Here is a 16,101-nt window from a genome sequence, read left to right on the forward strand (position 1 = left end):
GTCGCCTGGTGAAACCAGTTGCAAAGAGGGTGCTCCGCCAAAAACCACCAAAAAGCATTGCTGTGGTTGTTATCAGATTGCCGTGGTCGCCCGTAGTTTGCATGGAAGACGCCAACAAACAAGTTGAGAGCCTTTGCGGTATCTGTGAACACTCAGAAATTGTGCCTTACAGACCCAACAAACATATTTCAAAAGACTTTAACTATGAAAGCAAATGGTCTTCATTTCTGGTTTCCATCGCACACTTAGTGAGTACTTGGCGTCTTCCGTGCAAACAGCAGGCGATCACGGCTGGTGATAAAAGCAATCACAAGCAGGTTTTCTGCACAGCACAGCACTCATATTTGTGGCTGATTTCCCCTAGCAAAAATGTATTTTTCCTTAGTGACTGGTGGTTACCAGGGAGTTTCCGACCGGTCTTTAGGCTTGTGCGACTGCAGCCCAGCTCTCTCCAAAAGAAAAAAACTGATCTGCCAGTCGCTCATTATCAGGTCATAACCCTCGATCACAACCTGCTAAGAGAGAAAAAACTCACACTCAATCTGAGCAAATAGCAAAAATTTCAAGGTAATAAAGTGATGATGATAGCGCGACCGATTTAGTACCTTTGAAACTGGACTAATATTTTCCTTGTATTCCCTTACATTAAGGTAACACTCAATTAACTCTCAGGAAGAAAATTAACAATTAAATCCTCCACAGTAGAAGTGTTTCGTTTAAAGACTTCAGCTTATGTCTTGTTTACAAAATATAAGTAATGGACATTTCAGTCCCCCCCCCTATGTTTTTTTTTAACTGAACAGGACACTTTAGAGTTCACACATCTTAAACATTACTGTATGCAGCTCCTTGTTTGACCAACATGCAAATATTGTTACCGTTAATGTTCAGTAATAAGTTGGCCTGAAAGCTGCTGTTCAAACTTTAAGCCTAAAACTTGTTTAATGAGAATGGAAGAGCCAAATATGAACAAACATGATGCAAACGGAGAGCTTAAATCAACTCTGAGCTGAATGAATTTTAAAATGACTAATATCTGACTTCTCTCTGCTATCATCTTCCACTCATTCATTCATCTTGAAGTGCTTAGGACAGAGAAATAAAGAAAGACAGTTGCTGTACTCCCATAACTCGTCTAATGCAGTGAGACTGATCACATTGGCTGGCTTTAAAAAACAAAACAAACAAACAAAAACATTAAAAAATAAAAAAAATCACGACACTTTCCGTGATCTCCCTCTTGTTTTCTATTCTGGTTTGTTTAACATCAAGCCTGGTTACACATTTTAAACCCTGTGTTTGTTTGTTTTTTGTAAACCTATCTTTAACCACTGATTCAGCCACAGCGGGACAACTTTCTCCGAAAAGTGACCAACAAACACCATGACATCACTCACAGCGACGGCTTGTGTTTCATTTAAAAAAAAAAGAAAAGGAGAAGAAGAAAATAACAATTTAAAAAGAAAAAATAAAGAGAGAAACTCATCCAAGAGGCAGCTGAGGCCAAGGTCAACACGAGAAGAATTACAAGCTGAACACGCCGCTCAAATCACATAACGGTTACGGAGCAGGAGGCTGGAGGAGGGGAGGAGGGAGGGGAGAGGGGGCTCGGACTTTGGAAGGCCGCTCGCTAGGGACGGGGAGAGGGCTGGCTGAGGAACACGTGGTTCAGACGTGAATGTGTTCAACTTGCTTCTACACAAGTTTGTAAGCAATCACTTTAAAATGTCCGACTAAATATGATTGTCTTCAAAGTAACATTTTCTAGTTATGTTTTGCTTTTATTTTTTTGTTTTTGTTTTAAACTGTCAGGACTCTGAAGTCTGAATTCTGCGTCTCTCCACCAAAGCTTCTCAAATGTTCTTCTGCAGTCCACCCACATTGGCCTCCTCCACCTGCGGCCTTTTCAGCTCAGCCTGGCTTCCATCTCCTCCCTTCGCTCCTGTGTATTTGCGAGAAGCAGTTTTAGCAGCTAGACAATGGAGTCCCAATCAAAATCATCCTGGATATCGTCAGCTTGCATGCGATGCATCTGGAAGTTTCTGGCAGGTATCATGTGCTGCTGGTTCATCTGTGCATGGTGTCCTGGAGAGCAAGAGCAGAGGAAGTGTTCGTTTGTGCTTAAAAAACAAAAAAGAAACAAACAAAACCCAAAACATTCAAACTGAGGTAAGAAAACTGTTATGAAGAATAATTTCATCCATGCTTCTGCTGTGGCTATATGTCACCTGTCATAGTGGGTCCTGCACTGCTCATGGGGGGCATGTGGGGATATGCTGGAGGAACCATCATGGACATACTTTGTCTGGAGTCCATGTACAGGTTTCCTGCTGAGAAAAATGAAAACTTTATTTAAAAGATCTTTTAAAAGATCTTTTAAACCAGATGGAAAACACCTTTGCTGACAAATAACCTTTGTTTTATCTTCTTATCTGTTCAGGCCACTAAAATTAGTCATATAAAATAAGGAGAGAATAAACACTGAATGGACACAGGCACCAAAATGTGCATGTTTGCCACTCAGGACCTATTATTTTGAAAATCCTCAGTAGCCACTTTCAAAATGTTCCAGTTTGGCCACCATTTCCGTTTTAGGAAACAGTCATTTTACCACAAAATTTAAATTGTGGGTAAATTTCAGGAACTTTGACAATAAATAATTAAAATTTACAACTTAAAACTTTATCAGAGCTTCTTTGTTTCAAGTAAAACTACATTTTAAACTACACAGCATTGTGCAGGTAGGTTGAGGAATTACTGTTTTACTCCTCTGATAGCACTATGAGGAACACAAATCAAGCTTACACACATGTTCAATAAAGAAGATCTGTATTCACTCATCTGCCTGATTTTCCTGAGTGTTTCCTACTCTATTCTTTAGGTCATTTCCTCCTTCCCAATACTCCAATCATTTTCTTTTCTGCGCTCTGAACCAATCAGTTGGTTCAAAATTCATTCAGTTTTTTTATAGAGTTCCTAAAGGCACTTTATATTGTAAGGTAAAGTCATACAATAAAAGACCAAAAGCCCAAACAATTGAAGGACCCCCTCTGAGCAAGCACTTGACGATATTGGGAAGAAAGAACTCCCATTTAACAGGAAGAAACAGGGAAAGACAGCCATCTGCTGCCATCAACCAGTTAAATCTCAGTGTTCGTCTGTCATTCTTCCTTTCAGACTCTCTTTCATGATACCTGCCTCAGCCTGGTCATTCAAAGCCCCATCCAAGCCTCCCATCCCAGTTTCTATCCATGCTGGGACTCAGTTCTGCTCATCGGAGTCTAATCGCCAAATAGCTTATTAATCAAAATGTATATATCTCAATAAATCATCTTCAATTCTTCCAGACAATCTCTCCTTATTCAACTAAGTCTAGACATTTAGGATTGATCCAGTGCCAATTTATTCCATGCATGAAGACTTCTTCACCCCTGGCTAACCTCGCTCATCCTGGCACAGTGTCTTTTTTTAACAGGCTAACACGGGGAAACATAACCATTTATCATTAGACCAGCAGCCACTTTAAAATCACCAATTAAACTGACAAGCGTGTCCTCTGACAGGTACAAACACAGAACTGTGAGACATCTGATGCACCACTGTGAGCCAAGCTGCTTCCTATTATTATTATTATTGCTATTATTATCATCGTTATTATTATAACTCATGCAACTAAATGTAACTACACTATAAAGTTCATAAGGTTGGGTAGTGTTCGCACTCTCCTAGTTTAGTGCCAGTGTTGGTACTTTTATCCATTTGTGAATTATTTCCTCTCTAAGGTCAAGTTATATTTATTATTGGTGTAGAAACCAGTGCTTCATAGCTAACAAATCTATATTTGTCCTTAAAGACAGGCAAACTGTTTGTGAGATTGACTTGGAAGGAGGAAAAATCTTCCAGATAAACAATTGTTAATGTGCAACGGCAAAAAGACTTCCTCATGAAAGCTGATGTTTAAGCAATTAAGCATTCATATACTGTATAATGAAATACAAACTAAACTAATCAAGGAAAAGGGTCAAAATATAATTGGATGAATCTTTAATTACACAGATTACTGGATTTCCAAACAAAGGAAACATACAGATTACTCTTTTTGAGTCGATAGTCATTTCAGACCCACAAACATGCACATTTACACGACAACAATGATCTCTGATTAGGGCTGAAAGGTTAAGAATCAGCTGTTTAACCTGCGTTGAGGTGCTGGCTGGGTTTGTTGGTGTGCATGGAGCCATGGCAAACGGGAGGCTGCACTTCCCCCTGTGGCTGGATCACACCAGTGCGGGCAAAAAACTGGTTGATGGATGAGCAGAGGTCTGCGATTTGGGTGGGTTCCAGAGACCAGTTGTTCAACTCTGCTTGTCTCATGCTCTCTCTCAGTCCTTGGGAAGATAAAACATACATTTTAGCACATGAGAAGCAGGTGGTGCTGGACTTAACTGACTTAAAATAAAATTTTGTGACAATGAAATGTGTGAAACCGCTCCAGTTGACTTTCCACAGAATATAAATTTTAGTAAATGACAAACTAATTTACAAACAAGTAGCAAAAACTTTGCTGCAATATATATTCATTATGTCAGTAACCTTCAGTGGGTGATATTTAAAAACATCCTACCTTGCAATCCTAGACTGTAATTGGATAAACTGACCTGCTGAGCTTGGTGTTTTGGTAATTAAACTTGAAGGCAGTGTTATTTAATTGAAGAGCTCAGTTTAATTAAACTGGTAATCAACTCCACAGAGTCAACATTTGAGCACTCAATCAAAAGCTGGGGCATTACTGTACTGTCAGCTTCTAGCTTTAAATCTTCTGACTGCATACATGTTAGACAGGAGGTAAATCTGACAGCAAAAGGTTTTTATAAATTCTTCACTTATCAAATTTAATAACTGCAAATGGATTGAGATCTACTTGTAGTGACCAAACCGCACCTTGGTAAGGTGAAAGGTCGACATCAGCCCAGTTATAGCTGCTAGCAATACGACAGCTTTCTTTCAGTGCATCCAGATTTGGGTACCAGTCAGACAGTAAACCTGCAACACACACAGCATACTATGTGTAACATTACAAGGTAAGAGATCAAAGTCATGTGATTTTGGTTCCAATGCCAAGTTCACGCCAGGGACAAATACAGTTTCAGTCATAATTGTAGAAGGACTTGCTCTGGCAGAACGTGTCTGCCTCCCCTTCTGGTTCAAATGGAGTTTCCCCCTCACCGAGTAGGGCCAGTTGCAACCCATTTAATATGGACCCATGTGGTATGAGGACTGAAATCTCTGTCTGTACATGACACATTTTAGTGCTCATCTGTTGTAGTTTTATCCAGCTAAGAGGAATTTAAACCTTACAACTGTACATTTTGGGGACTGAGCCGTTTTCACACATGAACTCTGGACAGTATCGGAAGAACGAGATTTGAGCAGCTGTCTGAGTACACATAAGGAGAGTCTCATTGTTTGGTTTAGGACAGGGTGTGGCCTGGGTAAAGGCTACAGTGAGGGAGCACACATGATGACCCTCTTGCTCAGGATTTTCAGGATAACTACTCCCTCCGGGCTCACAGCGATATTGTAATAAAGAGATAGCAGGTTAAAGACTATTTAATGTCTGGGGTGTAGGTTAAGCTCACAGGGTTGAGCATGTGATCAGTTTGCTAAAAGGTTAATGCAGAAGCCCAGGTTTGAATCTGCCCCGTAGCCATTTTTTACCTTTCTCCCAGTTTTCCTGTTTTCTCTCCACTACGCTCCAAAAATACATACAAAAAAGATCATTTAATGTCTGATCAGACTGCATTGGACATTTGCAGTCTTAAAAGGAGCTCTGTTGGGTAATGTCGAAAAAGGTTGAAGGGTGCATTGTGTGAAAACAGCTTTTGTCTGGCGATGGCAAGCCATTATTTCCTGACAACAACAATAATGTCTACACATAAAGGTCAGGTCATTTTAGTCACATTTATGGTTTTGCTGACAGTCTTTTTCTGAAAAATGAATAAGAAGTCAATGCCAAATATAAAACCCCCTTTTTTTGGGGTGTTAAACAGTTCAGTGCTGTGGTGTGGCCACTAGGAGGTGCCAGGTGACTGGACAGGCTGCAAAAATCAGCGGCTTCAGCACTGCTTTGTTCTCAACAGCACAGATAATAAATCAGGAGATGATTTCAGTCTTCAGCATCTAAAACAATTTCTCAGTGCTTTATTACAAAAAGAAAAAAGAAAAAAAAAGAGAACCGATAAGAAATCCAATTCAGCTGTGAGCACGGTGTCTTTGCTTTACATGTGGTTTGCGTGATGGACAGGATGAAGAGTGAACAACACGAGGCGACGCTGGGTCCACAGACAAGTGACAGACAGAGGGCCTTACCTGTGTTGCAGGCCATTTGTTGCTGGGTAGGATGGGGCTGGTGGGAGAGGCTCTGGTGCTGCTGTCCATGTTGAGAAGGGTGCTGGCTGTGCTGTGTGTGTTGAGAGGGGTGTGGCGTGTGTTGCTGCGGGTGCTGGCTGTGGGACTGGTGCTGCGATGGATGCTGCCCGTGCTGGGAGTGCGCAGCATGCTGGGGATGCTGGGAGTGCTGTTGGTGCTGTGGGTGCTGACTGTGTTGGCTGTGCTGGGCGTGTTGGCTGTGTTGGTTGTGAGGGCCCCCGTGCTGCGAGAGGTGCTGCGCATGGGGCGAGCCGTGGCCAGGGTGGGCTTGGGCAGGATGGGACAGGGGGACCTGACCACTGTTGGTGGAGTGGCTGTTAGGGTGGCTGTTAGACTGGTTGTTTGAGAGGCTGTTCTGAGAGCTAATGGTGCCACTGGGGGAGTGCTGATAGGAGCAGGAAGTGTGGGTCTGCTGGGAGGAATCTGCCGGTATGCCCATCAGACCTGAAAAATAAAACATCAATAAAGTAAAGAATTATTAACACAATTAATTTTTAATTGTATTTACAATAAAACAAAGACAATCAGTGCAGGAACAAGGAAAATTATGAAAAATTATTCAACAATAACTCAATATAATTTGACTTTTTACTTAGGTACTTGTTTCAGCTTCTCACTTTTGAGGATGTGTTGCTTTTATATGTTTCTCATCACCACGTTTAGATTTTGCACCATTTTCTATTACAGCAAAAAGCAATTTGTAGACATTACCCTGGCCCCTGGGAATCACAAAATCTAAAAATAATGGAAAATTAATTTATAATGAAACTATATTTAGCCGTAGCTCCAGCTGCTACTAATTTTCCAAACAAATGCACTCGCATGGTTGCAGGATCGAATGCATTTAAGGCACTTAAGCAGAAACACAAATAAGAGTCGGGAGCCAACACATGTTTAAACATCTACTTCAGGTCATCAGTCTTAGCATCTGACAGTAATGGGACAGGGGCCTCCTGTATTTAAGTAGTGAGACAGGCCAGCTGCCATTTTATCGTGTCAGGGAATGACTCAGCACCAGTTTTGATTCTAAGGTTCGCTGTCTCGAGTTGCCGTCGACACTCTTCTCCAGCTACGCCGTCTTTGACAGATTCATCGTGCTGCTGCGCAGACATGACTGGAGCATGAACATCTGCACACCCAACTGCAATCATCTGAGTGCCGGGGAGTGGTCGTAAGAGGCACTGTCCTTCACAGCTTTGGCACAGTAAACCTATTTCACTGGAGTGCTTTTAGAGCTGACTCCAGCCCTGCACCTCCACAATCGGCACGTAACACTCACTGCAGGGGTGACAAAGGTGCATCTCTTATCGGCACAGAAAGCCCATTGTCCAACGAGGGAAATACAGAAAGCAATTAACGCGGCACCAGAATAATAATGCGAGCTCATTACCTATTATCAAAGCCAGTGAATTAGCTCACTGTCTACAGCGGCAGAGTGTGAAATCCTCTAGCTCGATTATTTACGCTTTTTAATTGCTAGAGCTTGTCTGACTAAGAGATTTCACTTTTATGCACATAAAAAAAGGTTACAACTTTCAACTAATGAAACATAGATGATAGATTAAAGGAGAGGAACTCTTTGAAAACATTAGCATGAAATGCATTTGATTTGTGAAAGTAGGTTATACACAGAAAGCTCAGTCGACTTTGCTCATAACTCGCTTGTCAAGTGCTCCATGTTTATCAGTCAATCAGATTACAAGCAAAACTGCTTTTTGTTCTGCAGGGACTCACAGCCCTTTGGAAAGCTGTGCTCTATCCAACACCGTGTATTATATGATACAAATTCCCCATCATTATGACAAATGAACCTCAAATCCAACAGATTTACTGAGGCCTTAAGCTGCCTGCAACCTCTTCCACTCATCTGATGAAACATACCCTACGTGAAAAACTTGACATGTGACAAGATGCAGACAGCATTTGTCTAACGTGAAGAAACGTGTGGAGAATTAAGCCTGCGTCGGTTAATGAAATACACAGACTCTCAGACTCTGCTTTTGTATATTAAATGAGGTGGTTTTTACATTTTCTCTGGCAGAAGATCGTGAAAATACTCAGTATAGATTTCCACTATAGGCTCGTCAGCCTGTTTGAAAACCTGCTCAATTCTTTGTAAACCTCATTAGTGCCTAAAGACTCTCTATAGCCCCAGCTGTTAAGAACAAACCCGCATTAGGAAAATCGTTCTGAGAATCATCCTGTTCCTTGATGATTGAAGCTTAGGCCCTCTATTAGGTTTCCACTTGATGCTCCCGTGAGCCCACTTACCTTGTTGGCTGAAGGACTGCTCAAAAACAGACTTGTAAAGGCTGCGGAAGGAGGCACTGAGATCTTCAAATTCTGAGAACAAGAGCTGCTTGTCCCTGTCTGGCATGTTATACTGGGACTGGGGAGGCTGCTGGAGGCTCATAGACTGGGACACAGGCTCTGGGTGACCGGTCACCTGGACAAATGAAGAGAGTAACAACAGCAAAGAGTTACAAAAGTGACTAACACTTTGTTTGATGTTTCACTGGTTAAGGTATAAGCTACAGGGATTACTGTAGAGGAGCACCTGTACTTTTCAAAGATACCCACACCATGCTCACCTTATCAAGGAACCGCATCAAATATAAAGCAGTTCTCAAACACATGCATGGTTTAATTGTTCTGAGGAGTGACGGCTACAATGTCTATTTCCGCCTGAAAGGGTGTCAGTCATGTTACATATAAAGAACAATTACGCGAAGCACAACAATCTAGGTCAGTGCTTACCGCCTTGGCTCACACAACATTAAGAGAGCAACTCGAATGGACACAAAGCCAATACTCAGGTGGCTAAGCAAAATGTATTTAAAACAAAATCAATAGCAATACCTTGTACAAATAAGCAGCCATTTTATCCATGTATTTGTGTGGGCAGTCAATGTTATGCACTGCCCCTGGGTGTGAGACGGCAAGCAGCGTCCCCTCCAGCTAAGAATTTATCTATGAGATTCACCACAGCAAGTGCAGCAACACAAAACCATGGTTATTTCACAAAGTAGGACCTGACCTGTTACCACTGTGGGCTAGCACTACAAGAGAGTTCACGTCCAATTTTTGATCATAACATCTTCCTCTTCCAATATGTGGGCACGCTGCTGAAGCGCATGGCTCACAGACTGGCAAGGCTAAGAGTGAAGAGGTGATAATAAAGCCGGAGTGTTTACTGCGAGCTGCTGCTTTGGCTGTGTGTGAGAGTGAGAGAGAGACAGAGAAGCGAGAGCGAGCACATCCATCAGGCTGAGCCGATCGATGCCCAGCGCCTGGAGCACGGAGCGCTCTAGGATGCAGGAGGACCACACCAAAGAGGGGGCATCTCTGGTGGGAGGACATCAGAGGAAGCACTTCTCTTTGTCTGGGTTCCAGGAGTGTGCACATTTTTCTCTGTTTCCCTTAACCCCCTTCCTGATGTTGTACTCCAGCTCATGTCCACCCTGAACCTCGGTCTATTACCGTCTACGGCTGGCTCCTCTGAAGAAAGACTCCAGGGACTTTCTGAGCAGATAAAATATGGGATACAGTACACTTTCTAAGCCTGGCAGTGTTTCATTTTCATTCATTTAGCGACTGTGGCTCTCCTACGGCTTGGAAAAATATGAACACAATGACAATTTATCATTTGGCTGTAAGTGCTTAGTGCTCAAAAAACAACAATTACACCAAATTTATATAAATATCCTGTTACAAATATTCAGTAAGAGCCAGAAACAAACAAAAAAAAAATCCCACTGTTCTACACTATTGACTCTTTGCAGAACAGCAGGAACAACCTGCCCTGGCACCTTTATTGTTTTTTCTTTGTTCTCATGAACGATGCAGATTAATTGCTGCAAATAAACCTGAGGTCTTTATGGCACCGCTTAGGTCAACCTCAATAAGACGCGGCCCACGTCAAATCTGTATCAAGCCTGACTGGCTCAGGGAGCGGGTAGCAACCCATTCTTTTGTTGCAGGTGTTTGGTGATCAGAAGAAAAATGCATTTCCTGAGACTGTACAGTGCAGGGAATAAAACTGCTGCTGTATTTTTCCAAAGCTCTTTTTTTTTTTTTTAAATACACTGGTGCAGGTGAGGGCGTTTCCTCTTGTTTTATGGCTGTTTGAATCAACCAACCCAGGTCTCATTAACTTTTGATGTTTCATGTTTTTTGTTGGGGGTTTTTAGGAGGGGAGGTAGAGCTTGTCCATCTTTAGTGCCTTTCTAAATTAGTCAATGTGAAAGTTAAACTTTGCAATCAAGAGAACATTTAAGATCATGTTTAGAGTGCTGAATCCATAAAAATGACTACAATTCTCTCAACAACATTCATCCTAGTTCTTACCGCTGTATAGCTGTGCACACTGCCCACGCTGTTGAGATTGACGGAGGCCAGACTCTGATCAGACAGGCTGTTGTTAAGGCTGCTTCTTGGACTATCACTCCCTTCCTGGTCTGTGTTGTACAACGCCACCTGAAACGCATACACATGTGCATTAGCCTTGATGTCTTAAAAAAAAAAAAGAAGAAGAAAAAGAAGAAAAAAAAAACAAAAAAACCAACCACACAAATAAATGCACTCGTACATCAGCATTCCTGGAAGAAAATTGGTGTTACAGGTAATGTTGGTGTGCAGTTTAATGATATTAGCAGTGGGAATGTGAAGCCAGGAGATGTGTGTGTGCTGCATGCAACAGCATGTCATAATTGCAGAATAGTTTTTCGCTTTACTGTGTGTGTGTGTGTGTGTGTGTGTGTGTGTGTGTGTGTGTGTGAGTGAGAAGAGAGAGAGAGAGAGAGAGAGAGAGAGAGAGATAGGGTGCTGCTCAACACCCTCCGCAGTCACTAAGGGGTTCCATCTGAATGTGTTAAGGGGTCTGGAGACAGCTGAGACATTCCCATCACTAAAGGTCATGCTACTGGCGATGTCAGCCACATCTGCTCACCAAGCGCAAATCCGTTTGGGACAGCTAACAAAGGATTTCAGTGCAGCCGAGACACTGACCTTTCAATGTAGGAGCGAAACTAGCCGAGGCACTTCAGGACGACAATCTTAATTATTGTCTAACAAGGTTTAGTCCTCCCGCCATTCCCCAAATAAAGTGTGCCGTCAGACAATTAAGACAGTAGTAAGAAGAATAATCCAGATAATGAATATAATGACACCCACAGAGACCATCCCATGTGCTGAGTTTTGTTTGGTGAGAAAAGAATGGCAGTAACGCGCTGGTGGTGTTGCAGTGGAAGAAGGCATGGCATTCTCAGATTTGTGTGTGCCTGTCCATGTGTGAGTGCAGCATGGTGGCTTCTGCTCATCACTGCTGCTCAACAGAGTGGGCTCTGTGCTGAGCACAATGAAACAGCAGTTGTAGTAGCCTTCAGGCAGGCAGATTGGCCCGGCTTGTCCAGCACCCTGCCTCTCAGTAGCAGCAGCAATGGACTGAAGCCTCTTGTCTTTCTGTTGAGCCACAGCGTGGCACCACAGCGGCCCCAAGGAGGTGAGGAAATTCAGGCAGCCCTGACCAGTCTTCTCTTCTCTGACTGATTGGCCGGCTGACTAATATGTTGGTGCGAATCCAGAGCACAGAGCAAGAGCTTCAGATCATATTAAGCCTTTAATATGGAGCTTGGCTTCTGCACTGATAGAATGAGATAGAAATTGTGTAATTTAAAAAAAACCAACACAACTGAACAGCGCAAATGCTGAATCCAGAGAACACTGTTTGAGGAAGAGGGGTGATGCAGAGGAAGAGGACAACAGGGGGGTGGTAAAAGAAGCTCATTCCACTCAGTGTGGGCCTGGCTCCAGCGTTCATTAGCGCAAAAGGGAACTCAATGAGCAGCTAAGACTGAAGGCTTAAGCACGTCTACAAACTCAGCCCTACAATGCTAATCAAAAACAGCGTGCCACAGATATATAAATGTTATGTGTAATGAAGTCATAAAACAAGCTTTTAGCCTTAAGTCTCTCACCACAATCTATTTTTACACCATTCAACCATAAAGTGTGATGATTTCAAAAACCTCAGTGCTCTGTGGTTTACCCAGAACCCCCATCCCCACCCAACACCAAGTCCTGAGTGAAGATGCCTACTCAAACACGCACCGTTGCAGGCTAACACCCAGTCGCGTCTCACCCACATACATAGAAGCATGTAACATATAATAGACATACATTGCTACAGCAACGGACGTGCACAAAGGTAGAACAACACACATAAACACACAGAGGCCGAGGCAAGCGTGTTCATACAGGCAGGAGCAGCTCCACAGTAAAAACTGTGTACGGCTAGCAGGCAAGCGAGTCAGAGTTCTATTCTTAGCAGTGAATTAAGTAAAAAGCCAGAGGTGTCTTTTACATGGGGGCCTAATCTGGTGCATGAGACATGGATTATGAAATCAAAGCCCAGGTGTCTCCAACAATGCCAGCCAATGTTCGGCACAATCCCCGCATGCATGATCGCACAGACACAAGGTGACAGCGGAAGAGACACAAAAAGGGTATGAGATGCATGAAGGAGATGAGAGGAGAAGAACAACTATTCATTAGCAAGCATATTTCCAACAATCTGTCCTTGCCCCCTCTCGATCATCCACACATTAGTGCCAAAGTTTTGTCACTTTAATGCCAGTGTTTAGGATAATCTCAGAACACAATCTTTGGTGGGGGGCAAAGAAAAGTCTGAGTCTGCGTGAGAAAGACACCAAAGTGAGAGGAGAGGGAGTACAATCGTGTGAGGAATGCTAGACAGAAGATTCTTGCTGGTTCAGTAGTCGTCCTGCCAGCTTCTCCCATTGGTCTATGCGAGAAGGCGGGAATATGAGGGAGAGAGACTAGAATAGAAAGAGAGAGAGAGGAGGAAAAAAAAAAAAACAGAGAGGGAATTCCTGTGGCTTGGCATGCAGCACCGAAAGAGGCGTGGCCTGTTGTGTGTTTACAGTGTAAGACAGTGAGAAACAAGCTCTCTCTGAGGACATCAGACCTCAGATCTGTTGCTATTCCACTTTGTCTTCTGCTCGCTTTACTGCCATAACACTTTTTGTCACAATCAAATGAACAAAAGAAGACAAAACTGGCTTGAAATTGCTCAGCTGATGGGTTTTTTGGGTGTCATTTTTATGCATGTCGGTTATTACTCGTCTAAGTTATTTGGCTGGAGGTATTCAATGGCAGGGATCCAGACTTAACTGTCAGCTCTTAACATTAGGGCCTTATTATGCAGTGGCTGGTGGTGGAGATCGGTGGAAAGTGCTTGTCTGTAGTACTCAAACAGGAAAAGGGTCATCTGTCTCCACACTTTGGCCAATGAATCTGTCTGCTACAGAAACAGCCCCTAGGTAGTTGTCACCGACATGCTCCTCAAAACAAGCAGAAACGCTTTGTAACATAAATGTGCATGCATAAAAATTACAACACACGCAGAAATATGCTCAGACTCTTGCCTTTAACTTGAAACGCAAGAGCCTCTGTCATACAAGCACTAACTCATCTTTTCTGTGAACACCCCAGTTCACGTTAAACCATACTTTTTTGTAATGCTTGCAGGAAATGAATAAGCGACTCTTGTAGGCTTTTTAAAAGTACTCCTGAGAGCTGCCCCCACTGGGCTCAGAGGATGAGAGCTTAAGGTTAAAAAGCCTATTTAAATTTCAGAGTGAGCAGCACACTCAGAGCTAACAGCTAGCAGTCCCTGTAGCTTTGCGCTATGATGTACAAGTGTTTCCATGTTTTCACGGATGCTTAAAAAAAAAAAAAGAAAAGAAAAGAAAAGAAAAGAAAAAGAAAAGCCACGGAGAGCAGACAGAGCCAGCAGCCGGGGTGGTCACCTGTAGAGTGGTCACTCGGTGAGAAAACAACTTTTCGGGCGTCAACCTGCACTACAGGTGTGAATACAGAAACCCCAAATAGCATGTGGAGTATTCTGTTTCCAAATGTGCACAAGACTGTGTGCAGTCTATCAGGTTGCAAAGGCAAGCACCAGTGTGAGCATCATATTTCCGCACTAAAGATAACAAGAGCCTGCTGCCTGTTGTTGTAGAGGAAAAAGGTACAGCAGGGCACATAGTTGTGTATTTTGGTGTGGGTTGTGATGAAGAGAAGCTTTAGGCACATGAGCATATGCTTGTGTGAAAGTGTGTGTGTGTGCGCGCCTGCATCTCCCCTTCACAAAAGTGCTCCTGTCTCTGTGGGGAATAGTGCTGTAGGTGGTTGGAGAAGTGGGTGGGGTCAGGGTGCAGCCGTGTAGCCAGGTGTGTGTTGGAGCTGGAGGCTGGATTGCTGGCTGTAGTACCTTGTTAGTCACAGTGTTGATTGCCAGCGTTGGAGAGGCACTTCCAGAGATCATACACTCCATCCCCAAAGACTCTGACTCTAGGCTGTACGGCGTGGAAGCCTGTGGGGGTTGGGGGCAGGGAGTGGAGGCAGAACAAAAAAGAAGTCAACGTAATCCAATTATTAAACACACGAGATCCCACTACTGCAGGAGCAACCTGTATTAAAGCTGGTAACAAATTTCATGCTGCTATCACATTCATATCCATCTGCAAGATCTGAAAACAAAAAAAACAAACAGAGCTGCTTCTATGATACATCAGAGACACAACTTGATTTAGGACTTAAAAAAAAAAACTAAAAAGAAAATAGGTCTGAAACCCCAAACCCCACCGTCACCTCCCACCCAAACACATACCATATTGATGCACACGTGCAACCCCTTGTCTTGCAGTATAGGTACACTGTTGTGAGAGATAACTACTGTGGCTGTCTCCCAAAACTGCTTACTGTAAGAGGAATGGCTACAAATTCATGCTAAACATAAATGAGATTTCACAAACTCTCAATTTCACTGTGTGAGACCCTTCAAGGAAGCCTTTGTAGACAGGCAGGGTCTGGGGGGGTGGGGGAGGAAGGGGGCAGTAAACGTGTCCTACAGAAAACAGAGTCCTCTTCGCTTTGTGCGTGCTTTTGTGTCACACTCAAAAAACAAAGGTACTAAAAACACTAAAAACAAGGCACGCTTTGTGTATCTAAGATCACACACCTGCAATACCACAGTTTGTTGAATGAATCTGATAGTATTTGGATGCCGTGAGGCAACTACATAAACAGCATTTTAAGATTAATGGAGTCTATGTGTTTGTGTATGTCTGGTAGAGACAACAGTGTGTGTGTGTGTGTGTGTGTGTGTGTGTGTGTGTGTGTGTGTGTGTGTGTGTGTGTGTGTGTGTGTATATGAGTCTCCCTCGCCAGCTTGGGGAATTTCTCTTCATCGTAGCCTCTGGTCAGCCACATTGTGGAGAAGGAAGAGACGAGAGCCCCCTGTGTTGGGATGCCCAAGGGCCAGGTCAATCTGAGCAGCTCAGTAAAAACCTGTACAGCCGTACGTTAACGGGCGGATGAAGCTCATGCATAATTAAAGACAAAAGCTCCCGCTCAGAATAGCCGCTGCACACAGTTCTGCATTAATTGATGTTTGTTAAAAAAAGTGAGTGCAAAATGTAATGTATGTAATGGTTGCCTGAGGCATAGTTTATTAATAAGGAGCCCACTTCATGACAGGCTAGCGAAGCAGCATGAAGAGGTAGTTACATAAAGTCTGGATATGAACTCCTACTGAGTCTGAGTGTGTGTGTGTGTGTGTGTGTGTGTGTGTGTGTGTGTGTGTGTGTG

At 43.1% G+C, this 16,101-nt stretch overlaps 1 protein-coding gene across 2 annotated transcripts in view; it reads right to left on the minus strand.

The window, feature by feature from the left end:
- Positions 1-7: 7 nt before the first annotated feature.
- foxj3 (forkhead box J3) overlaps positions 8-16,101 on the minus strand; it is a 91,006-nt gene continuing 74,912 nt past the window's right edge. Inside the window, exons 5-12 of one of the 2 annotated variants that reach the window (XM_005724609.1) lie at positions 14,723-14,824; positions 10,777-10,905; positions 8,701-8,875; positions 6,370-6,873; positions 4,942-5,043; positions 4,197-4,388; positions 2,229-2,327; positions 8-2,085 (exon numbers count right to left, since the gene is read on the minus strand). In XM_005724609.1, coding sequence (XP_005724666.1) covers positions 1,973-2,085; positions 2,229-2,327; positions 4,197-4,388; positions 4,942-5,043; positions 6,370-6,873; positions 8,701-8,875; positions 10,777-10,905; positions 14,723-14,824 — 1,416 coding nt within the window. In that variant the 3' untranslated portion in view covers positions 8-1,972. Of the gene's footprint in view, positions 2,086-2,228; positions 2,331-4,196; positions 4,389-4,941; positions 5,044-6,369; positions 6,874-8,700; positions 8,876-10,776; positions 10,906-14,722; positions 14,825-16,101 lie in introns of both variants that reach the window. The other variant, XM_005724608.1, reaches the window with a different exon arrangement.

This window comes from Pundamilia nyererei, unplaced genomic scaffold, assembly GCF_000239375.1.
Source record: "Pundamilia nyererei isolate P.nyererei 1_Seehausen unplaced genomic scaffold, PunNye1.0 scaffold00012, whole genome shotgun sequence".
Lineage (NCBI taxonomy): Eukaryota > Metazoa > Chordata > Actinopteri > Cichliformes > Cichlidae > Pundamilia > Pundamilia nyererei.